Genomic DNA, 25,461 nt, shown 5'->3' with positions numbered 1-25,461 from the left:
GCCCCGCCCCCTCATTATTTGCCTCCCAGCGTTCCAAGCGTTTGCCTGGTTAATAGTTCACAACTCACGAGGGATTTTTTCCAGCGTTTGCAAGCTGGTCGGGGCAGCGGTTTCCTGCGTTGGGTTGCAAGCCGAGGCGATGGTGCCGCGTTGGGGTCTCCTGTGGCTTCTCGGGGCCGCCGCTTCCTGCCTTCTGGAGGGCAGCCGCGGTGAGTCCCGTGGGCGTTGCCGGAGGGGCGCATGCAGTTTATTTTGGACAGGCTGCCAGTCGGGTCAGGGGTGGATGGATCGGTGGGGTCGTCAGGATGGGCGGCACAACCTGCGATCGGAACCCCCTTCTTGACTTTTTTTGCCCTCCACCCCACGGAAATCCCGGAAGGCGAGAGTCTAGAGGTAGAGTAGAGGTGGGGGTAAGGAGCTTAGTTTCACTTTTCAAGGTGACTCTTTTATTGCTTTTAAAATCATGATTTTTTTTAAAAAAAAAACACCAAATAAAAATGCATACATGGTTAAAGGAAAAGAAACATTCACAGAATGTACTTTTTTTAAAAAAAATGAAAAGACGTGTAATGTCAACTCTTAAAATATGAGTCTTTTTAAAGTTGCCAACAGAAAGGGAGGGGGGGGGCAGTGCGGCAGCTTGGAAACCCAACGTGCATTCTTATTAAATAGTTTTCAGAGATAGACTAGGTGTCAGGCTGCTGAACTTTTCCCATTCAATCAACAAGAATGAACTTATGAAAACCAAAGGTATCAAAAGGAATCTTTTATTGAGATGAGACAATTCGTGGAGGGATTTAAAGCAGAGTCTAAGGTCTCTCAAGCATGCAGAGATAGATAAGGGAGTATAAGACCCCTCCTCTTGATGTGTATTTAGCAAAACAAAGAGCCAACATGTTTATTCCCCCCCTTCTGAGAACGATCTTTTTTGAGGTTCCCAAAAATGAAGGTGACATCTCTCAGCAAGAATTTTTATGGTCTCTTCATCCTTTGGCTATCTCTTTCAGAGGTGACAGGTTTCCGGGCATCTGGTCTCGGTCCCTGCATAGTATATGATGGGTTATCCAAATTCAATATAAGATTTAATATATCCAGGTTATATCTAAAAGGATTTCTTATACCAACTCTCCCTCCCCCCTTCTTCCATGAAGAATGGCAGATACACGGATCTGACACTAGGTGACTGAAGTTTCTGCTATGCAAAATTCTTTAAAAAAAAAAAACTTTATTGATTACAAAACCAAAATATCAAACAAACACAACACACACAAGAAGAAAGAAAAGAAATAGAAAAAAAAAAGAAAATGATTAAAAAACGAACAATTCTACTATCGACAGTCTATGGTTCCTTATTTGTTAGCAATATTGGTGATACATTTACAAATACATCTTATTGAGAATATATAATTATGATTTACATTTTACGTTATTTACTAATATCTTTTCTATTTTTGTTCTATCCAATCATACCAGCATTCCCAGCTTCTATAATACTCTGATGTTTCTTTTTCCTTAAGTGCTAAGGTTAACTTGTCCATCTCTGCACAGGCTGTTATCTTCTGTATAACCATCTTCTCTGTTGGAATATCTGCTTGTTTGCAACACTGTGCAGAGGTTATTCTGGCTGCTGTAAGAATATGCAGTATTATATATTTAACATTTTTAGGAATTTGTCTATTAAATATCCCCAATAGGAAGAATTCTGGTTTTAATTCAATTTGCTCCGCCGTTATTTCCTCTAACCATTTTTTTATTCTATGCCAGTATCTTTGGGCTTCAGTGCAGGATCACCACATATGAAAAAATGTTCCCTGTTTCTTTTTACATTTCCAGCAGTTCGGATTCATGTTAGGAGACATTTTCACGATTCTCAAGGGTAAGAGATGCCATCTATAAAACATTTTATAGGCATTTTCTTTATATGCTGTCGATCTTGTAATTTTATTATTCCTTGTCCAAACCTTTTCCCATTCTAATAATGTAATGCTACGTCCTATGTTTCTGCTCCAAGCTATCATGTTGCCTTTGACTACTTCCTCTTCTAATTCCGTCTCTAGTAAATTATTATAAAATTTAGTTATATTTTTTTTATTTGGACGTAATAAAATTTTATCTATTTGTTGTGCCTTAGTATAAATTCCAAAATTTTTCTTGTCCTGGCTATATCTATTTTGAATTTGCAAGTAAGCCCACCGGTCTACTTGTAGCCCCTGTTTTTGGAGATCTTGCCATGATTTTAAAGTTTCTTGCGCATCAAGAAGGTCTTTGTATTTTATCATTTTATTAAGATCTAGATTGTTTGGATGTATCATCGCCTCCATTGTTGAGATCCAAATTGGGATTTTTTTAAAAAAAAATTTATTTTGTTCCAATTAGCCAATAAGGAATCTCTAATTATATGTCTGTGGAAATACTTCTGCTTAATTTTCCCAATGTCCCATAAAAATGCATGCCATCCCCTCTGTAAATCATGGCCTTCTAAAAATAAGATCCTTTTATTCGACAGATTTACCCACTCTTTCAACCAGAGTAAGGAGGCTGCACCATAGTATAATTTCCAATTTGGGAATGCCATGCCTCCCCTGCTCTTCATATCTTGCATTGCCTTTAGGCTTATCCTCAGTTTTTTCCCTTGCCAGATAAATTTGGTGATTATCTTAAGTTCCACGAAGTAATTTTTATGTATTTTTTTAAAAAAACAAGTTTTATTGATTTTACAAACAAACAAACAAAACAAAACATCATTAAACATTAAAAACAAAAAACCTCTTTCCATTGTAGATCTTTACAAGGCAGGTAACATATTGCTTTATATCACGTACTTATAATTTATCCCATTTCCATATAAACACGTAAATTCCCTTTACCAAATTCCACATTGTTTCTCTTTAATCATTATTCAATCATATTTCCTTTCTAATTTATCTGGTATTCAGTCATCACATTTATATTTTCCTCTGGCTTGTTTATAATTATTCTCATCTAGTCTTCCTCCGAGATTTTATTATTTAATTCTTAATTAAACACACACACATAAGACATAAACATAAAAACATAAAACTTGCTTCTAGAAAGTAACTTGGCCCCAGATTACCTCTTTTTGTATGGACTTCAATTGAATTCATGCTCTTCTTATATACCATTACCCATCTTATTTACCATTCTTTATGTATTTACCAATTTTTATGTATTTTTATTGGTATTGTTTGGAATAAGTAAATAAATTTGGGCAGAATATTCATTTTTATAGTGGCAATCCTCCCTAATAAGGAGATTTGCAATTTAAGCCATATCTCTAAATCTTTTTTAACTTGCTGTAATAATTTATTATAATTATTTTCCATTAGAGTTTTGCATTGAGCCGTCAACCAAATTCCTAGGTATTTAACTTTTTTTACTATTTGTAATCCCATTATCCTTTCCAATTTTAGTATTTATTTTTCTGTTAAATTTTTAGTTATTAATTTCATTTTTTCCCTATTAATTTTAAGTCCTGCAACTTCCCCAAATTGATCTAACTCTTTCAGTAATTCTTGACCGGTTTCAATTGGTTCCTCTATGAAAAATACCATATCATCCACAAATGACTGGAGTTTATATTCTTCTTTTTTAATTTTTAGTCCTTTTATTCCTGGGTTCTGTCTAATTCGTGTAAGCAATGTTTTCAAAGATAATATGAAGAGCAGGGGGGATAATGGACATCCCTGCCTGACTCCTTTATTTTTATTGAGCGCGTGTACTCTCCATTACTTATAATATTCGCCTTTTGTGAATCATAAATTGTAGTCACAATGTTTTCAAACTTAGTGCCTAGATTCATATTGTAAGTAGAAGGTAGTTTCAGATAGACTTCCGGTGACAAGATATGGGCAAACGGAGGTGCTGAAGCTCGCTCTGGGTTTCATGCTATCTCCTCTTGCTGTTGGAGTGACCCTTAGGGGTACACGCATCTTGTAGAGAAGTGTGCCAGTGTGAGGACACTCAAGTCGTGGTGTGGAAAAGGCGATTCTCATTGCGAATAAACTTGACGAGGAATTAGACTATTTTTAAAAGAAAATAATAATGAGGCAACTACGAAACAGAATATTTGGGATACAATGAAGGCAGTAATAAGAGGCACAACGATATCATACACTGCTAAAAGAAATAAAGAAAAATATGCCCAACAAAATAAATTAGAACAAAGAATCAAAGAATTAGAAATTCAGCTGCAAAACACCCCAAAAGATTGCAAATTGAAAAAACAGATGATAATAACTAAACATAAATTAAATTTAATCGAACAAGAAGGAATGGTCTCAAAGTTAAATACAGCCAGACAGATATTTTTTGAACAGGCCAATAAACCAGGAAGGTGGTTGGCCTATAAACTCAAAAAAGAAAAACAGAAAAGATTGATCTACCAATTAATAGATGAGAACGGGGATGCCCAACAAGGGATAGAAGAGAAAAAAGAAATTGCATGTAAATTTTTTGAAGATCTTTATAAAAAGAAGGAGGTAAATGAGGATATGATAAGAAACTATTTGGGTATTACTAAAGATAAAATAATTAAGGAGGAGATGAAATGTTAATTAGAGATATTACGTGGCCCGAGTTAAAAGCAGCAATAGAAAACCAAAAGAACAATAAAACCCCAGGACCCGATGGGATACCAGGGGAACTTTATAAAAAAAAAGAACAAATAAGACCTCTCATGGTGGAAGTATATAATGAGGTCCTATTAGCAGCAAGAATGCCAGATTGATGGAAGGAGACATTGATATCGTTGATTCTGAAAGAAGATTCAGATTCACGACATATACAAAACTATAGACCAATTTCCCTGTTAAATACTGATTATAAAATATTTACTACCATGATAGCAAATAGATTGAAAAAAATATTGAATGAATATATACATAAAGATCAAAACGGATTTCTTCCTAATAGACAAATCAGGAATAATTTAAGGATAGCATTAAATGTTTTGGAATACTACGAAGCCCATCCGGAAAAACAAATAGCCCTTGTATTCTTGGATGCACAGAAGGCCTTTGACAATTTAAATTGGCAATTCCTAATTTTGCTGTGCAAAATTCTAACTGAAGAACATGATTGATGTCTCTGGACTGTGGATGTATCCCATTGGAGAATATGAATTGTGATACACCCAGAGGGTGGTGGGGAAACCAGGGTCAAGGGTGACAATGAATGATGTGTCTCAGAGTCAGTTATACCCATGCAGTGCCTGACATGTTAACTCCCAATGAATCCTTTTGAAGTTTTGGAAGTTTGGCTCGAGACTCGTGATTTAATTGGGGGTAACAGCTGGAATCCTGTCAGTGTAATATATCATTGCAGGTAGTCCTTGACTTAACAGCTGCTTGTTCAGTGACCGCTCAAAGTTACACCGGCACTGAATAAAGTGACTTATGACCATTTTTCATACTTACGACAGTTGCAGCATCCTTGTAGTCACGTGATCAAAATTCAGATGCTTGGCAACTAACCTATATTTATGATTGCTTATTGTATCCTATGACTATTATGAAGTGTTGTACCTTATGATTCTTGACTCTTGATGAATGTATCTTTTCTTTCATGTACACTGAGAGCACTTGCACCAAGACAAATTTCCTTGTGTGTCCAATCACACGTGGCCAATCAAGAATTCCATTCCATTCCATTCCATTCCATTCCATTCTATTCTATTCTATTCTATTCTCTATCCCATCCCATCATTTCTAGTCTAGTCTAGTCTAGTCTAGTCTCATTCCATTCCATTCCATTCCATATCATCTATTCTATTCTGTTCTATTCTGTTCTGTTTTATGATGGTTACATTGTCCTTGGATCAACTTTTGTGATCTAACAAAATCAATGGAGAAGTCAGAGTCACTTAACAAACGTGTTACTAACTTAACAGCAGTTGTTTCATTTAACAACTGAGGCCAAAATGCTTGTAAAATGGGGCAAAATTCATTTAACAAATGTCTCACTTCACAACAGAAATTTGAAGTTCCATTGCGGTCGTAAGTTGAGGACTATCTTTATAGCAATTAACAGTGTACAATTCTGTGATGACCCTGGGCGTGACACAAAAATAACCAAGTCACCAAAATAGAATAAATTCCCTTTAATGCCTCCAACTTGGCCCCGGTGTCCAATTATCCTCGGCTGGATATCAAATTCTTCAAAAAACAGTCTACGAAGGGCAGAAATGCAGTCCAAACTCAAAGTAAAGATAATTAGAAATAAAAAACCCAACACAAACCGCACTGAAGTAATTAACATGGCAGGCCAGGATGATAAATTGCAGACTTTCAAACGATAACGCAGCACCCACAATTGGGAGGACACCAAAACCCCAATAAGCCTCGACTAAGATAATGCACACTTTGCTTCCAGCAAGGAGGTGTGTGCAAATTCTCCACTTATATCCTCCCAGCTGCAACTAATGAAGGGAATCAGGGCCCTTTTCTCCTCTGTAACCCATGTTGCTCCCTTCTCTGTTCCTCCCTGCACGCCCTCGGATGAAGAGAGGGTGGGCCTGGTTCTTCCTCTGAATGCCTAGCCAGACTGTGCCCTTCCCCCGTTTCCTCCACAGCCACCGGAGCCACACTCCCACTCCCTGTCAGCTGCTCAATCTCCACCTCAGAATCAGACTCCAACAAGGGCATGACACCGTCATCACATCACATGGCCCAATCACGATCCATCCTAAAGTAAGATTATTTCATTCTGCGCCATATTGATTTGGGGGTGACATTTCTCTGCGGACCACCAAAATTTTCTCATGGACCACCAGTAGGTCGTGACTGCTGGACTAGAAGACCTCCAAGGTCCCTTCCAGCTCTGTTATTCTATTCTGTTCTCCCAGGGTAACGACCTTGAAGCCTCTTTAGTGCCTCTGAGAGGCCTGCTTCTTCCCAGGTTCCTTTCCCCCAGAGTTCATGGCAGACTTGTTAGGAATGTAAGTCACCTAACCGCTATATGGGTTGGAAATATATAAAGCAGGATAAACATTTTAAAACTGTATCTTTAAGAAAATGCAAAACTGTATTTGGGTGTGGTTTCTCAAACGGCCATAAGATGGAGCCAGAAACCTGAGTTGTTTAGTCTTATTCTCAGAAGTGAGTTAGTCTCTGTTTCCTTCTCTTGGAGATTATTGCCGTTTTCCTAATTAACTGCTATTCTTGGATTTGATGTAAGTCTGATACTGAACTGTTTTTGACACTGGACTTTGTTATTGGATTATCCCTGGACTGAAAACTGACTGATTTAACCTGTGAATGACTTTGGATTGCTTGTTTTGAACTTTGCTTTAAACCTTTCTGGAAGTAAAAACCTACAGTTAATGTACAGTGTATCTGTGTGCTGTGTGTGTACTATTCAAACCCTACTCTCAATACGTCTCCCTGTATGCGCTCATTCTCCTGACGGGGAATTACCTCAACGAGATTGTCAGCCCCCAAAATGTGAAGTTCAAGCGTATGATGGCAGCTCTGACAGTCCCTTATCATTGCACCTCAGGCTGCAACTCCTCTGGAGTCTCAGTTCCCAAGCCCCTAACTCCGCCCTGCTCTCATTTCTCCCTAGGCTCCTCCCCCCGCACCATCCGCGTGAGCTACACTTCGGCGACCGAGGCTTCTCCGGGACTGCCGCTCTTCTCCGCCATGGGTTTCGTTGACAATCAGCTCATCAGTCGCTACGAAAGCGACACCAAGAAGATGCATCCTCGGGTAGACTGGATAAATACTCTGGAGAAGGAAGAACCCAAATTCTACAACAGGTATACTTGGATTTTGCAAAAAGACCAAGACGACTTTCAGGAGAATGTGGAGATGCTCCAGAAACGCTATAACCAAAGTGGAGGTGAGTGAGCAGGGAGAGGGGAAATAGTGGATGCTATCCTGCAAAAGGGTGGAGGGAAAAGCTCCATTTTTCTCACGGAGCTTCCTGCCTTCCTCATGAATTGGATCAATTGGTCCACAATAAGCTGTTTGCCAAAGTCTGCCCTTCCTTCCTCCCTTTCTTCCTTACCCTCTTTTCCCCCTCCCTCCCAGTTGTTGCCCCTTGCCTCCTCTCTTCCCATTGTAATGTAAGAAACAATTCGCTTTTCACCTGCCTTGTGTGGCTTTAAGGGACTGTGATGACCTGGGGCATGGCACAAAGGCAATACAGTCAGATAATCAATAGGAGTCCCTTTATTAGCTCCAACTTTGCCCCCAATGTCCTGGTTACTTTCTGGGCTGGAGAAAAACTTTCCCTGGAACAGCCTTTGGCTGCAGAGAATCAAGTCCAAAATGTGGTCAACAAAAACTGTAACATAAGTCCAAACAAGACAAGATGAGGTAATTAGTCTGGCAGGGCAGGAGCAAGAATTCCAGATGTGAAGGCAGGGCAATAACTCAACATGGTTGGGATGACGCCAAGAACACACACATAAGCAAAGTCAACACAAGATAATCTCACATTTGCTCCCAGCAGCTGCTGCACTCAGCATGCATTTCTTTTAAACTTTCTTCCCAGCTGTGGCTAATGAAGGGAATCGGGGCCCTTTCCTCCCCTTAAGCCAGGCAACCGACATTGCTCTCTTATCCATTCCTCCCTGCATGCCCTAGGATGAAGAGGGGGTGGGCCTAGGTCTTCCTCTGAACTCTCACTCGCGTGTTCTACCTCTTCCCTGCTCTGCCCAGCCAGACTTTGCCCTTCCCCAGTTTCCTCCACAGCCAATGGAGCCACACTCCCACTCCCTGTCAGCTGTTTGTCTTCCTCCTTGGATTCAGACTCTGACAGGGGCATGACAGGGACTGTGGAAAAATTGGGGGTGGGGGTTTGAGTTATTTGAAAGTGATCTCAGGAAAGGCAACCTTGCTCCAGTCCCAGGAGATTTGGGCCTCAGGTAATCCTGTTGTCAGCCCTGAAGCCATTTTTTTTAACTTGGGGCCATTTGGGGAGCATCTTTAGGGCTGCCACAGCAAGACCGGTTGGAGTTGTGGGAATGTGAGGGGGGAGATGGAAATAACTGGGGAATGTGTAGCCAAAACAACATTCTTTCCCATGGGAGCCAAGGACGCTCTTGACAGGTGTCAGAGAAGCGTGGACAAAGCCAGCCAGGATGGTGGCTGCGACCTGGTTGGACCATGTGACAGGTGTGAGACCTGAGGGGAAGAACTTTGGGGTTTGATTTTGTTACAGTATGCAGCAATCCAACCAGCACACAAGTAAATAATTCAGCAGGATTCATTTATAGAAAAAACTTGTTTATATACAATAACCCGCTGGATACCCGTACTTCGTTACGAAGCTATGTGATCGGGCATATTTTACTGAAGACAACGTTGTTGAGAGATTCAATAACCCTCTAAAAACAATACTTCTGGCCTTTTTTGAGCTAATATCTATCCCGCTGCCTTAAGTTTGGAAGGTACTGACATTTAGTACTGTAAGGAGCCCCAGGCCACTCCTGCGTGGAGTGGAATGGAATATCTGCCAGTTTGACCTGAGGTAACGGAATGTGAGGCAGCTGGCAGTTGGAATAGAGTTCTTTTCAGGTGGGGAGGAGGAGTAGAATCTAACTCCTTAGCATCAGAGCGTGTTAATATAAGGCTACTGGCAGTTGGAACAGAGTTCTTTTCAGGTGGGGAGGGGGAGTACTATCTGTAACTCCTTAGCATCAGAGCGTGTTAATTACTGTATAAGAAATACTAATGATCTAAAGATCATTTTGAAAAACCCTTTCTTAGCAAGCACCTAGAAGCCAAGGGGAACATATATGCCAAATTTCAAGTTTGTGGGCTTTATAGTTGTGGAGATTTTGCAAATATATATTTCCCAGCCTCGTTTGCAGCGAGTTCCTTCATAGTAGAGGCTGAGATCTTGTGGTCAGCTCATAAAATATTTCTCTGGTCGTTTTAGAGTTGCCAACCGAAAGGGAATGCGGAGCAGCGCAGCAGCTTCCAAACCAAAACTGCATTTGATAAATGTTTTCAAAGATAATAACTAGGTGACCAAAATTTCTGCCACGCAAAATTCTAACTGGAGAGCATGATTGATGACTCTTCGCTATGGATGTGTCCCATTGGAGAATGTCATGCCCCTGTTCGAATCTGACTCCATGGGAGAGGAGGAACAGGCTACAGGGAGTGGGAGTGTGGCTCGGAGGTCGGGGAGGAAACTGGGGAAGGGCACAGGCAGGCTGGCCATTCAGAGGAAGACCCAGGCCCATCCCCTCTTCATCCTAGGGCACGCAGGGAGGAGCGGATACGGGAGAAACATGAATGGCGTGGTCTATGCGGAAGGAAAGGATCTTGATCCCCTTCATGGGCTGCACATGAGGACTTTAAACATGAGGTGGTGTTTAAACCAGAGGTGGGCAACTATGGCCCCTTTATGACTTGTGGACTTCAACTCCCAGAATTCCTGAGCAAGCCATGCTAGCTCAGGAATTCTGGGAGTTGAAGTCCACAAGTCATAAAGGGACCATAGTTGCCCACCTCTGGTTTAAACGGACAAACTGCGCATGGGCCAGTGCTGGAAGCAAAGCGTGAAAATATTTCTAGTCTGTCAGTTCTTATCTGAGTTCTGGTGTCCTTCCCAGTGTGTGTATTTCGATATCGGTGGACGTCTTCAAGCCCTTATCCTGCCTTGTCTCATTAATTCTTCAGCGTGGTTTGTGTTGTTGTTTTTTCCTATTTATAATTTGTATGTATTTTGAGTTTGAATGGAGGTTCTTCCTTTTCACAACTGTGGGGGAGTTTTTTTCTCCAGTCAATAACAATTGGACCTTTAAAGCCAAGTTGAAGGAATTAAAGGGACTTCACCTGTTTTTGTGACTTTGTTGCTTTTGTATCCCATCCTGGGTCATCACAGAGAATATGAATTATGATACACCCAGGGGTAGGGAAAAACCAGGGTCAAGGGTGACAATGAATTATGTGTTTCAGAAACAGCTACGCCCAGGCAGTGCGGGACACGTTAACTCCCAATAAATCTTTTTTGACTTCTGGAAGTTTGGCAACTTCTGGATGATTTAAATGAGGGTAACTGCCGGAATCCTGACATTTGTCTTACAGATCCCAAATTCTCTCTTGACCTTGGCTGGTCTCCAAGATCTCTTCCTGTAATCTCTGTCTTCTTTGCTTTCTTGTCTCAGCAGTCACAGAATCTGGAGCCCCCACAGGGAGCGGCTTTCCCTGATCTCCCAAGAGAGCTTTTCCTCCTTAACTTTGCGGGGGTGTGTGTGCTTCTTTCAGGGTTTCACATCGTCCAGATGATGATCTTCTGTGAAGTAGGGGAAGACGGGAAAAGGAGCGGACACTGGCAGTACGGCTACGACGGGCGGGATTTCCTCAGCTATGACATGGGGCGCTCCATCTGGACCGCAATCGACAAGGAAGCCCAAGAAATCAAGCGGAAATGGGAGTCCGAAACCGCCATCAAGCAGCGTTTCACGGGCTACCTGGAGAGCACCTGCATGGAATGGCTGCAGAAGAACGACCACTACGGAGAGAAGTCATTCTTGAGGAAAGGTATGGAGAAATGGCCCGGGGGGAAAAGTATGTGGGAGCTGCATCTGCTACTCCACACACAGCTTTGGTGTGGCAAGTGTTTCCTGTGTAGGTTCAGACCTTGTAAGGATTTGTCCTGTTCCTTGCTCGCGTTGCCTTCAGACGTTGTGGGCAGTTCATCACTGGAGGGTTTTTAAGAAGAGGTTGGACTGTCCCTGGTTTGAAATGGTATAGGATCTCCTGCTTGAGCTGGACTAGAAGACCTCCAAGGTCCCTTCCAGTTTGATATGTTGTGGCCTGCCAGCTGCCAGCAGATCTGGTGGCAGAATCGGACAAGGAGGAGGAACCTGAGCCAGTTCTGGAGCCCGGGGAAGGCTCTGATGGATGGTCTGTGTCAGACACAGCTGCCTTTGGAGGCTAATATGAGTGAGGAGGAAGAACAGCTGGGGCCTGTTCCAGACATACCTATGCTCAGAGCTGTTAAAAGAGCGGAACAACAGAGGTCAAGGAGTCAACTCGGGAAGCAAAGCACCCATGAACACTGAATGGCCCCTCCCCGGCTGGGGAATAAATAGAAGGAAAGGGGAGTGGTTGTTGTAGGGACAACAGTTCATATTTCTGAAGATTTTGCTCATTGTATTTCATGCCACAGAGACTGCTTGCCAGAACTTAGTTTTTGGCTGGGAGCTCACGGCCTTGCAATTATCGCAAAGAACTAATAAGGTCTGTTACTGCAGTTAACTCTTTGAAGGACCGTTGCCTGGACTTTTCGGTGGGGGAATGCAATTTATTTACAAGAGGTAAATAAAGAGAGGTTTTTCGTTGCAAGGAGTCTGTTTTTTGTTTCAGCTAAGACTGGGTCAGAACACAATTCTGATTCTGATTGGCTTTGCTCATCAGAAGGTGTTGTGGTTCTCCGGCAGCCTGTGCAGACGGCAGCAGAACTGGACAGTGGGGAAGAACGGAGACTAGTCTGGGAGTCTGGGGAGGACTCGAACGAGGATCCTGTGTCCAATGCAGAGATGGGGCCAGAACCATCTGGGAGTGCGGTGCTGACTCCGGAGCCGCCGGAGTCTGGGAGCAGAGTGGCAGAGGAACAAGGAGAGCCTGTTCCCAGTGCGCGTGTGTGCAGAGCTGCTACAAGGCAAGAGCAGCTGAGCGGGAGTAAGGCTTGGAGGTGATTGCCCCCTCCCCTAAGGTATAAAGGACAGGCAAAGGTTGAGAAACCTTTGCAGGAAGCAGAGTCGTTCTGTTCAGATTAATCCTTTGTGTGGACTTTGTACTTCAGTTGTTTTTTTTTATAGTTCATTTGGAACTTTAGTTGTTGGCAGCAATTCAAAGGAGAGAAAGGTGGGTGCTTATCTCGAGGGACTGTTTGGGACTCATTACGGGCTGGGAATGAACACAGTTCCCAGCGTTGAAATAAAACAAGAGCTGTTGTAACTAATTACGGTCTCAGGAAGCCATGGTCTGAACAGAAGGCTTTGCAGAAGGACTCTGGGAAACTGCAACTGTCAGTTGTCAAGCATCCAAATGACTGTGGGGATGCAGCAATGGTCACAAGTGTGAAAAGCGGTCATAAGTTACTTTGTTCAGTGCTGTTGTCACTTCAAACAGTCACTAAATGAACGGCTGTAAGTTGAGGACTACCTGCTTTTAATAAAGTGCTTTTATGTTTGTTTTTTTGGGTGAAAGAAGCTGGAGGGGACCCAAATAAACTTGGGTCTATTTGGTAACTCCTAGTTCTGGTTGCATGTGTGATAGTAATCGCACTTAGACTTACCGCTTTACAGCCCTCTCTAAGCGGTTTACAAAGACAGCCTACTGCCCCCCAACAATCCGGGTCCTCATTTTACCCACCTTGGAAGGAGGAAAGGCTGAGTCAACCTTGAGCCTGGTGGGATTCAAACTGCCAAATTGCAGGCAGTTGGCAGTCAGCAATAGTAGCCTGCAGTATTGCACTCTAACCACTGCGCCACCGCGGCTCATGATGCACAAAGTCACCAAATGATGATTTCTGGGAAGGCTCGGTTTTGATCCTAACCACCCTTTTTTTTCCAGAGCCTCCAGTGGTGATGTTGAGCAGCAGGACGGAAACCGATGGGATGGAATCTCATGCCTGCCAAGTTTATGGCTTCTACCCCAGGGAGATCGATGCCTTCTGGACGAGGGACGGGGAGGTCTGGCTGCAAGACACCCTCCATGGGTCTGTGGCCCCCACCGCAGATGGGACCTACTACTACTGGCTCGGAATCCAGATCGACCCCAAAGAGAGGGATCGCTATCGGTGCTACGTGGCGCATGACGGCTTGCAGGAGCCCCTGGAACTGGCCCTGAAGGGTGAGAGGCTGCAGGGAGGGAAAGGCTGGGCTGTTTTTTTCCAACTGGTAGACTATGGGAGAGAAATTGTGCCCAGATATTACTTTATTTTACCATTGTCTCCTTTTATGGTTTGTGTCAGCGGGGAAACAGGAGGGGGGAAACAAGGTCACCGTAAATTACATATGCCAGAGTTGACTTACTGTCAGGATTCCAGCAATCGCCCTAATTAAATCATGATTCTCGAGCCAAACTTCAAAAAACTTCAAAGGATTTATTAGAGGTAACATACTGGCACTGCCCCGTATTCAGCCAACTCTGGCACGCATCATTTACAGTCCCCTGTGACCCTGTTTCCCCCCCTCCCCCCCGGGTGTCTCCTAAACCAGATTCTCCAATTGAGCACGTTCACAGTCTGGGTGTCATCAATCACGTTCTCCAATTAAATATATTCACGGGGAAAAGCTCTGGTAGTTTAGTTACAACCTTTTAAAGAGAAGAGTTGGAATGTACTTCCACTTGCAAACTGCTGCACTGCTCTTCTAGATTTCCCCCCCCCCCTTTATTAATGGCAACTACTAAAACAAGCATAGGAATGTTTTATGAGTTGACACAGATATTTTGTAGTTCCCATTGAGTGATTTACTCTTTTTCTCAATCCAGTTCCAGGATCCAGGTCCAACCTGTGGCCTATCATCCTCGGTGGTGTGGCTGGCTTCATCGTAGTGGGTGTAGTTGCTGGGATCTTGGTATTCGTATTTCTCAGTAAGTATTCTTTTCGGGGTGATTGAAAGGAGATGGGGAGATTCCTCCCACGGGTCTCCCTTTGTGGAGCTAGCTAGTTTGTTCGCTTACCTGTTTGTTTATTCATTTATTTATTACCTGCCTTTATGCTTTTCACAAATAACTCAAGGCAGTAAACATTTCCAACACACCTTCCTCCTATTTTTGCCCCTCCTCATCAACCCTGTGAGTTGGGTTGGGCTGAAAGAAATTGACTGGCCCGAGGTCACCTAGCTAACTTTCATGGCCAAGATCGGACTTGAACTCATGTTTATACTTCTGCTTTCTAACCTGGTGCCTTAACCACTGGACCAAACTGCCACTTCCTCCTCCTTCTTTTCCTTCTCCTCCTCCTCCTCCTTCCCCTTTCCTCTTCCTCCTCCTCTCCTCCTCCTCCTCCTCCTCCCTTCTCTCTTCCACTTCTTTTCCCTTCTCCTGCTCACTCCCCCTCCCCTTCTTCTTCTCCTCCTCCCTCCTCTTCTCCTCCCTCCTCTTTCTCTTCTCCACTTCTTCTCTTCCTCCCTCCTCCTCCTCCTTTTTCTTCTCCCTTCTTCTCCTCCTCCTCCGTCCTCTTCTCTACCACTTCTTCTCTTCCTCTCTCCTCCTCCTCCTTTTTCTTTTCCCTTCTCCTCCTCCCTCCTCTTCCTCTTCTTTTCCTCTTCCTCCTCTCCTCCTCCTCCTCCTCCCCTTCTCCTCCCTCCTCCTCCTCCCTCCTCTTTCTCTTCTCCTTCTCATTCCCCCTTCTCCTCTCCTCCCTCTCCCTCTCCCCTCCTCCTCTTCCTTCCTCCTTTTTCTTCTCCCTTGTTCACCTCCTTCTCTCTCTTCTCCTCCTCCTATGAGGATTATGGACCATAAGGTACGGTTGTATATATTGTCCTACCCAAAAGGGGAGAATGTTAGGAATGTAAGTCACCTAACAGCTATTTGGGTTGGAAATATATAAACTAGTATAGAAATTTTAATACTATGTCTTTAAGAGAATGCTAAAACTGTAATTGGGTGTAGTTCCTCAAATGGCCATAAGATGGAGTCAGAAACCTGGGTTGTTGAGTCTCAGTGAAGTGAGTGAGTCTCCTGTTTCCTGCTGTTGGAGAGAGTTGCCATTCCTCTTAATGACTGTCATTGATCGTTGATGTAAGTCTGTTACTGAACTGTTTTTGATACTGGTCTTTAATATTTGGATTATCCCTGAACTGAAAACTGACTGCCTTACCTGTGAATGAGTTGGACTGCTTATCTTGGACTCTGCTTAAACATTTATGGGAAGTAAAAACCTACATTTACTGTACAGTGCTGTGCTGTGTTTATGTTATTCTTCACTACGTCTCCCTGTATGCACTTATTCTCCTAACCGGTAATTACCTCAACACCCTCCCCTTCTTCTTCTCCTCCTCCCTCTTCTTCCTCTTCTCTTCCTCTTCTTGTCCACTTCTCTTCCTCCCTCCTCCTCCTCCTCCTGTCTTCTCTCTTTTTCTTCTTCTCCCTTCTTCTCCTCCTCCCTCCTCCTCCCCTCCTCCTCCTCCTCCCTCCTCTTCCTCTTCCTCTTCTCTTCCCCTCCTCCTCTCCTCCCCCATCCTCCTCCTCCTCCTTTTTCCTTCTTTTCCTCCCTCCTCTTCCTCTTCTCTTCCCCTCCTCTTCTCGTCCCCCATCCTCCTCCTCCTTTTTCCTTCTTTTTCTTCTCCCTTCTTCACCTCCTACTCTCCTCCTCCCTCCTCCCCTTCTCCTCCTCCCTCCTCTTCCTCTTCTTCTCCTCCTCCTTCCTCTTCTCTTCCCCTCGTCCTCCTCTCCTCCCCCCTCCCCGTCCTCCTTTTTCCTTCTTTTCCTTCTCCCTTCTTCACCTCCTATCTCCTCTCCTCCTCCCTCCCCCCCCCTCCTCCCTCCTCTTCCCCTCCTCCTCCTTCCTCCTCTTCCTCTTCTCTTCCCCTCCTCCTCCTCTCCTCCCCCCCATCCTCCTCCTTTTTTTCCTTCTTCTCCCTTTTCCACCTCCTCCTATCTCCTCTCCTCCTCCTTTCTTTTTTCTTCTTCCCCTCCCCTCCTCCCCTGTTTTCCCAGCCCTCTTGAGGAGCACCTGAGATCTCAGCCTCTTGCTGGAACTCCAGCCTCAATTCAGTTGAGTCTGAGGTTCGGATACTCCAGTCTTCTTCTGAGTTGGGAAGGGGCATCACAGATCTGCCTCTTTCGAAGGCTTTGGTCAAAGAGAAAGGTTTCAATGAAAGCGTTCCTTCTCCCCCAGCTGCTGCTTCTGCTGCTTTCCCCATTTCCCTCCCATCCAAGGGAATGACTCATTGATCATTGATAATCCAGGGTTCCATTTGTATCAAAACAAATATCCTGGGATTCTTCGTCCTAATCAAGGAGGGCTTGGGTGATATTTGGTTAGGCCTGTTTCTATGCATTGAGTGAGGTTGGCGTGCTTTAGTTCCTGGTGCGTCAACAGCGTCTTTCAGTTGGATCCAAGAAGTGTGGAACAGGACCAACATCCACTCACTGAGATCCAATTAGTCCCAAACTTCCAGCCCAGAGGCCGGATGCATCACATGCTGGCCATACCCGTGCCCAGTTTAGTGAAGGAAAAAGAAGTCCCGATATGTCATGGGATGCCACCATAACACCATGACTTTGATACCCCTGGTTTGGAGGGTATTAAACTCCTATATTTTCCCCCAGGCCTTGGGAATCTCTTTTCAGGCACCAGCTTTTGTGATACTCATCTTTTGAAGTGGGGTCCAGGACAATCCGCTATGGCCAACTTCCCACGGGACAAAAAGTTAGAGTAAAATCGAAGAAATGGAAGAAGTAGAGTAGAGTAGAGTAGAGTAGAGTAGAGTAGAGTAGAATTCTTTATTGGCCAAGTGTGATTGGACACCCAAGGAATTTATCTCCAGTGCATAAGCTCTCGGTGTACATAAAAGAAAAGATGTATTCAGAGTCAAGAATCATCAGGAACAACACTTAATAATAGTCATAGGGTACAATAAGCAATCATATCATACTAGGAAGCAGTCGATATAAATCATAAGGATACAAGCGACAAAGTTACAGTCATAGAGTCACAAGTGAGAGGGGATGGGTGATAAAGGAGTGATGAGAAGATTAATAGTAATAGTAGTGCAGACTTTTGTAAATAGTTGGACAGTGTTGAGGGAATTATTTGTTTAGCAGAGTGATAGCTTTCGGGAGAAAACTGTCCTTGTGTCTAGTTGTTCTGTTGTGCAGTGCTCTAGAGCATCATTTGGAGGGAAGGAGTTGAAACAGTTTATGTTCGGGATGTGAGGGGTCTGTAGATATTTTCACAGCCCTCTTTTTGACTCGTGCAGTATATAGATCCTCAATTGAAGGCAGGTGGGTAGTGATTGTTTTTTCTGCAATCCTAATTACTCTCTGGCGTCCTTGTCTGTCCTGTTGGGTTGCAGAACCAAGCCAGACAGTTCTAGAGGTGCAGATGACAGGCTCAATAATTCCTCTGTAGAACTGAATCAGCAGCTCCTTGGGCAGTTTGAGCTTCCTGAGTTGGTGCAGAATCATTAAAGAAAGGATGCCAAGGGAGGGACAAAACGAAAAGGCGAATGACAAGACCTACAATCATTTTTAAATGATTTTAAGTCGTGACATTGAATTGTTGAATTGTCCTGTGGCGAGTTGGCCATGGCCAGTTATCCTGCAGCGAGTTGGCCATGGTGAATTGACTGTGGCAAGATGGCTGTGGTGACTTGGCTATCGTGAGTTCCCCCATTCCGTTCAAAATGAGCTCATTAACACCTACACCTTCCTGTCATTGATTGGCTTGTGGTTTTCTCCTAACCCCCTCCCTCTTGTTTCTCTTTATACAATCTAGAATTCAAGAAAGGAAATGATGAATCAAAGAATGAACGTTTTCGTGAGTAGAATTATTACCACGTGTTTCATTTTTATTCTTTTGCATCTGAGAATCGAGTCAGGCTGTGACCTGAGAGCAAATACTAGCAAAGATGTCAGTGTGAAGGATGGGCAGGTAGGGTAGGGGGATTCAAAATTTTCCCAGAGGGATATAAAAATATTATGGGCTGCTTGGATCCCCTCAGGTAGGTTTGATTGTTTATTAGATTTTTATCCCATCTTTATAAGTTAACGTCTCCAATAAACCTTTCTCCTCCCACTTTCTCCACAACAATGACCCTGTGAGTCATTGAGACCCTATGACCCAGCAAGTTTTCATGCCTAAGGCAGGACTAGAGCTCACCATCTCCTGGTTTCCAGCCTGGTACCTTCCCTACTAAACCAAACTGGCTGTTCATTGGAGCCCCCTCCAGCCAGTGCTCTGCAGTGACTGTTTGGTTCCAGTTCTGTCAGTTTAGATTAGGGATGGGGAACTGTGGCCCTTTGATGACTTGTGGACTTCAATTCCCAGAATTCCCATGGTGGTTCAGGAATTCTGGGAATTGGAAGTCCTCAAATCACAAAGGGGCCATAGTTCCCCACCTCTGTCTTAGGACATCAGGACTACAAAGGGAGCAGAAGACCTCCCCATTGTACAACTGGATGTCAACTTCCCCATTTTGCTCCCTTTTACAGCAAAACACCTGTGGATTCTGGCCAGGTTGAATCGGATGCTAGAGCTGCAGAGGGAGGGGAGTCTCTTTCACACAAGCAGGGATTCCTGCAACCTTCCTTCTGGGTTTGGGAAGGCTGTCCCCAGATGTTAGGATAATGAATTTAGTAGCTGGAACAGGAAATTGTACAATTGGCCAGATCATACAGTTGTACTGTTTTTTCCTGAAAATAAGCCCTAACTCAAAAATAAGCCCTACCATTTTTTTTGCGTGTGTACCTAATATAAGCCCTAGCCCCTACTTAAGCACCTATGCAGCTGGCTGCCCACCCATTCCATCTGTGGTGCCGCGGATGCGAGGCCAGTTGGAGGGGTAGAGCTGTCCCAAGTGCCCCACACCGGCTTAGGGCCCCCACAGCCAGGCCATCTACACCCTGACACCTGCCTCACCATCCCTGTCCAGCAGGACTTCGCATGGCCGCTGGCCCTCTTTCTGCTTGCTCACATGGCTGCAACAGAGCAGGAGCGGGAGCAACATGATGGTGCCACAGCTGCGAGGTGAGGCAGGTGTTGGAGCATGGATGGTCTGGCTGCGAGGGCCCTGAGGTAAGCCAGCGCCAGGGCAAACAGTAGCTCCAACCCTCCTGCCTTGCTTCGTGGCCGCGAAACCAGTATATCACTCAGCTTCCTGATCTGTTGTGGCTATACAAGCAAACAGAGGAAATGGGCCGACGGCCGCACAAGCTATGAGGGCCCTAAGGTAAGCTGGTGTGGGGCATATAGGGCAGCTCCATCCCCCCCACCTTGCGGCAACGGCACTGGCCCACTGCGTGGCCTCCTTCCCTGCCACAAGCAAGGCCTCCCATGTACTCTTAAAGTAAATGGGGGGGGGGGGGAATAAGACATGCCCTGAAAATAAGCCCCAGTGCTTATTTTGGAGCCCCAAAGAAAATAAATCCGGGTCTTGTTTTCGAGGAAACATGGTAATTGAGTAGTTAGAAAGTGCTGATTCATGCATGAGGCAATCTGTGCTATGATTGGTTGCCGTAAGTATCAAGGGGAAGTTTTCTTTTTTTCCCACCTTTTCCTTCTGTGTGTTCTGTGTACTGATTAATTTACCTCATGAAGTTTCTGTGATCCTGACTATCATGTGTTGTTGTTGTTTTTTCTGGATGATGACAAAGGCAGCTGTAAATTTAAATGTTAAATGTATTTCTATATATAAAAGACTACAAAGTTTGTGTTAGTACCCCTGACTTCATCTGGACAGCTGCTGCCACAATTCCCTGATACCAGATTTTGAAGTGGTCTTTTTGGCAGCCTTATAAGAAGTAACTGATGAGTGTGATGTTGGCCATTGTTCCTTTTCGGGTCTCCTGTGAATTGCAATTCAATCGGCTCCTCGATCTCCTTAGCTTGATTGAAGTTCTCCAAGATGATTTCAGTCATCTCTGCCTTCTCCTTATCTTTTTTTTTTCTTCCTATAGGTGGACATATGATTGTGACCAATTGCTGAGTAACCGTTTGAAGTCACAATGGACCCACTTAGGGGTACTTACAACCTGCTTCCAAAATGCTGAGGGCTGCCCACCTCTCCGTAGCATTTATGGCTGTTTGCAACTTCCTGCAGTCACAAGACCGTGTTTTACGACGTTTTTGTTGAAAACCAGCATTTACTTGCAGCTTTTAGTTGTAAAATTGAGTCGGTCAGCATGGGTGACCTGTTTTTACCGTCGTCATGACAATGGGCAGTCTCGATTATGGTCATAAGTTGAAAACTTCCTCTCCCTCCCTCTCCCTTGTCAAGCCAAAACATTTTATTTTGAGGGGTTCTCGGTGCTCTCTGAGCTTCCTGTCAGCACATCGCACTTTTTACTGGCACGGATGACGTTACCTAGTCAGGTAATGAAATGTCTGCAAGAAAACAAGCAAGCTCAGAAAGCAGCAAGGAACCCTTATGTTCCAATCCTGAGCTGCAAATATTCTCCTTTATTGGTACATTTTATTTTATTTTATTCCACCACCTAAATGAGACCCACGTTAATTTTGAGCTGGAGGACATTTGGCTCAATAGCAGTAACTGTGAGGGGGTTAGTCCTCCAAGAGAAAAAGAAACATAAAAGATACTAATCAACAATCAAATACATTTCTAGGGTTTATCAGGATACTTTGTGCGAAAGTCTTTGATCAACTTAGGGGCTCTAACATCCTTTTCATTGACCCACTCAGCTTGGGAAGAAGGGAAATGTTTCCAAGCTACAAGGTATTGGAGGCGACCCCTCCATTTTCGAGAGTCCAGAATTTCTTTAACTTCAAAATGTTGTTCACCTTCAATCAGCAATGGTATAGGAGGATCAGTCTGGGTTGGTCTCAGACCAGAAGTGTGTTCAGGTTTTAACAAGCTAGCATGGAAAACCGGATGGATTCGTCGAAGAGTTTTCGGTAGTTTCAATTGGACTGTCACAGGATTTACAATCCGTTCAATCGTGAAAGGACCCACCTGTTTAGGACCAAGTTTCTTCAACTTTTGAGTGGTTTGTAGGTATCTAGTGGACAAGAACACTGTCACCTACTTGATAAGGTTTCTGTGGAGTTCTCTTTTTGTCTGCAAACTTCTTATGAGATTGATGTGCGTCATCTAATGCTTTACGAGCGACTGGCCAATTAAGTTGGAGTTGAGGTATCCATTCGTCTAATGACTGGATGTTAGGTCTTTCACGAGGAAGCTCAGGTATGGGTACGAAATCTTGCCCTGACACCATTTTAAATGGGGTGAACCCAGTACTACTATGTACAGAATTGTTGTATGCCACTTCGGCAAATGGCAATAAGTCAGCCCAATTATCCTGTTGATAGTTTATGTAACATCTAAGGTATTGTTCTAACACTGCATTATTTCTCTCACAAACCCCATTGGTTTGGGGATGGTGGGCAGAGCTTAAAACCTGGGCAGAGCCTATTAACTTCAGGAAATCCCTCCAAAAGTTTGAGGTAAATTGAACCCCTCGGTCAGAAATTATACGTTTGGGAATGCCATGTAGTCTATAGATATGTGGTATAAACAGTTTAGTCAACGATTTTGCAGAGGGAATCTTAGAGCAAGGTATGAAATGTGCTTGTTTGGAAAACAAACCAGTTACCACCCAAATAACTGTGTTTCCAGTGCTCTCGGGTAATTCTACTGTAAAATCCATAGAGATTTCCTTCCATGGAGCCGTTGGTCTAGCCACATTTTGTAACAGTCCTGCTGGCTTACCAGGAGGCCTCTTTGCTGATGCGCAAATTGATCAGCTAGCCACATAAGCTTCAATGTCTTTCTTCAATGTAGGCCACCAGAATTGTTGCTTAACTAGGTGTAAGGTTTTCATGAATCCAAAATGGCCAGCCGCTTTAGAGTCATGAGCTTGTAATATTTGGCTTTTCAGTGTCTCTGGTACATACAACTTTGGTCCCATCCAGGCCAAACCATCTCTAACCGTACAGTTATTTGAATGAGCCAGGAACCAATCATCAAGTTTTAAGGCTTCTTTTAATTGTGCCGTCAAATCATTCGATAAATCCACTTCTTTCTTCTTTTGAGCTCTAGTGACCACTGGGACAGCTAGCTGTCTGGTTGAGACAATCGGCCATATCACCTCCTGGCGAATGCTGTTATATTGAGGCAGTCTAGATAAGGCATCCGCCATAAAATTCCTCCCCCCTGGAATGTACTTCAATGAGAAGTTAAACCACTTAAAATACTGGGCTCAGCGAATTTGTTTAGGGGACAGTTTCCGAGGCGTTTTTAAGGCCTCCAAATTCTTATGGTCTGTCCATACCTCAAATGGGTGTTTCGCTCCTTCCAAGAAATGTCTCCAAGTCAATAGACCCCAGCGAACTGCAAAAGCTTCTTTTTTCCCAGACGGCTCACCTTCTTTCGGTTTCAGCTAGTTTACGGGAGGTGTAGGCACAGGGCTGTAAAGTTCCCTTCTCATTGATTTGAAGTAATACCGCTCCAAAGGCCATATCACTCGCATTGGCTTGGATCACGAAAGGAGCATCCATGTCCAGGTGTTTTAGCACTGGCTCTGCAGTGAACAGACGTTTCAGCCTTTCAAAGGCGGCTTGGCACTCCATGGACCACTCCAGCGGCTTGCTAGGCCTTGGCTTCGCCTCCCCCTTAGTTTTTAAGAGATTGGTGATAGGCATTGCTATCTTAGCAAAAGACAGGATAAATTGCCGGTAAAAGTTGGCGAATCCCCAGAAGCTTTGAAGTTGTTTTCGGGTGTGTGTGGGGGCCCATTCCAACACAGCCCGCACCTTCTCTGGATCCATTTCAATGCCCTCATGTGAAATGTGATACCCCAAATAGTCGATTTTCTCTTGATGGAACTCACATTTGGACAGTTTAGCATACAACTTAGCAGCTCGCAGTTTCTGTAGAACTGACCGCACTAATTTCACACGTTCATCCCAAGTTTCCGTGTAGATAAGGATCTCATCAAGGTAAACCAAAAGCCCCTTGTATAAATGTTCGTATAACACCTGATTGATCATCTGCATGAATACGGCTGGAGCCCCCTGAGGGCCAAATGGGAGAACGTTGAATTGGAAACAACCTGTCAGGCAGTTAAAAGCGGTTTTCCACTCATCCCCTTCCTTAATTCGAATTCGGTAGTACGCTTCTCTCAAGTCCAGCTTCGTGAAAATTTTCCCCCAAATTTCACTTCTAACGGAGGCAGCTTGAGAGCTCTGCGCCTTCTAGGAATCACACCTCCCGCTGGGGGCCCCCCACCTCCCGCTGGGGGGGGCAGCTTGGCTGCCTCTGGCTGAGGCTGCTCCCCCTTCCCCTTCATACCTTTGTGCAGCATGGGGTTGTCCATACACCTCATTGAGGAGTTGCCTGGCTTGGTCCAGTAAAAGATCTCTCCTTTCCCTCTCTTGCCGTGGCTCCTCTCTCCCACGCCGTCGGGTAATGGTGATTCCAGGGGTGGGGGGACTCTTCTGGATCCTTCCAGCCAACCCCCAACGACCATCTGGGCTTCATAGCTGGGACCTCTTCCAGGTTGAGCTCCGCTAGCAATTCAGCTGCTGGCACCTCCGGTATCAGCAAAGAAGGTTGCCCTCCCATAGCGCCCAGGTCCTCCTGGTCACTAGCTGGAGATGACATGATGTTCAAACCCCCTCAGAAGAAACTGGATATTTTCTCCGGGTGGGCTGGTGATGAGGTTCAGAATAATGTCAGGTGGTGCTCCATTCAAAATTCAAGAAAGAAATACTTAGCCTCTTTAGATTAGAGAAAAGATATCTTCTACTGAAAATGAAGTGGCAGCATCACAGTGGAATTCTGAATCTGAGAAATTAGGCGCGCAGATCACATATATAAAGTGATGGAAATGTTCCCACCCCCCCATAGTTCAAATGATTCTTCCAATTAAAAGTTGTGAATATGATCATGTGGGCATCTTCAGATGGTGATGAGGCCTCTGTCCGTAGACCTTGGCATATTTTGATAAAGATCTGCAGCTGCGCAGAGAAATAGAAACCTAAGCGAGAAATAGAAACCTAAGCAGGAATTTATACTCCCCGCTCTCCTCATTTACACAACGCAAGAATGTAACACCTCCAGCTCTCTTCCTAGGCGTTGCCCCCTCCTCCCCCCGTTACTTATGCCAGCCAAAAGATGCAAAGCAGAAGTAGATGATTTTGAAAGCTGACAGCCATCCCTTGAGACTTGGATTTGAACTGCCAAATTGCAGTCAGCCGGCAGTCAGCTGAAGTAGCCTGCAGTACTGCATTCCAACCACTGTGCCACCACGTCTCATAAAAGGGCCACTGTCTCCCATCCCTGTTTAAGGGTCATACTGTCTATCGACTACAGGATAAACCACAAGTGCCTCTGGTGCCCCATTCTTGCCGCTTCTCCATTGGGGCTTCTGATTTGTGTAGGGGCCAGGAGGGGCACCTCTGAAATATTGGAAAAATATTACGGGTCCAGTCCCCCAAATTCAAACACACTCCTTTCAAAGAAAGGCACTGATCACAGACAAGATTTCTATGAATCTTTTTTTTTAAATTTTCTTTATTAAGCAAATTAAAAACAAAAAGTACATTAAAAACATTGAACATGGTAACAATCCTCCTAACATCCATCTTTGTCATTACACTGCTAAGTCCAATAATAATAGTACATATTTTCATTCTCTATGCTTTTAGCCAATCCTTATTTTCTTGATCCTTCCTCTTCTCTTAACAACCGTAGAACTTGTTCCATAGTTTATAATAATCCGATTCGTCCTTATTTAATTCGTCAGTTTGTCCATTTCTGCGCACATCCAGATTTTCCTAATTATTTCA

General features: G+C 44.1%; 1 protein-coding gene across 1 annotated transcript; it reads left to right on the top strand.

Moving 5' to 3' along the window:
• Window positions 1–20: 20 nt before the first annotated feature.
• On the top strand, window positions 21–25,211 carry LOC113450696 (class I histocompatibility antigen, F10 alpha chain-like). The gene is made up of 7 exons (XM_026721977.2): window positions 21–209; window positions 7,582–7,857; window positions 11,241–11,516; window positions 13,557–13,835; window positions 14,478–14,579; window positions 18,433–18,474; window positions 20,613–25,211. The coding sequence occupies exons 1-7, from the start codon at window positions 140–142 to the stop codon at window positions 20,639–20,641; spliced, it is 1,074 nt and encodes a 357-aa protein (XP_026577762.1). The 5' UTR covers window positions 21–139; the 3' UTR covers window positions 20,642–25,211.
• The last annotated feature ends 250 nt before the right edge of the window (window positions 25,212–25,461 follow it).

The sequence above is a fragment of the Pseudonaja textilis genome, chromosome 2 (assembly GCF_049901715.1).
Source record: "Pseudonaja textilis isolate UNSWEBS1 chromosome 2, rPseTex1.2, whole genome shotgun sequence".
NCBI classification, from domain to species: Eukaryota; Metazoa; Chordata; class Lepidosauria; order Squamata; family Elapidae; genus Pseudonaja; species Pseudonaja textilis.
This window is presented reverse-complemented; position numbering and strand designations above follow the sequence as displayed.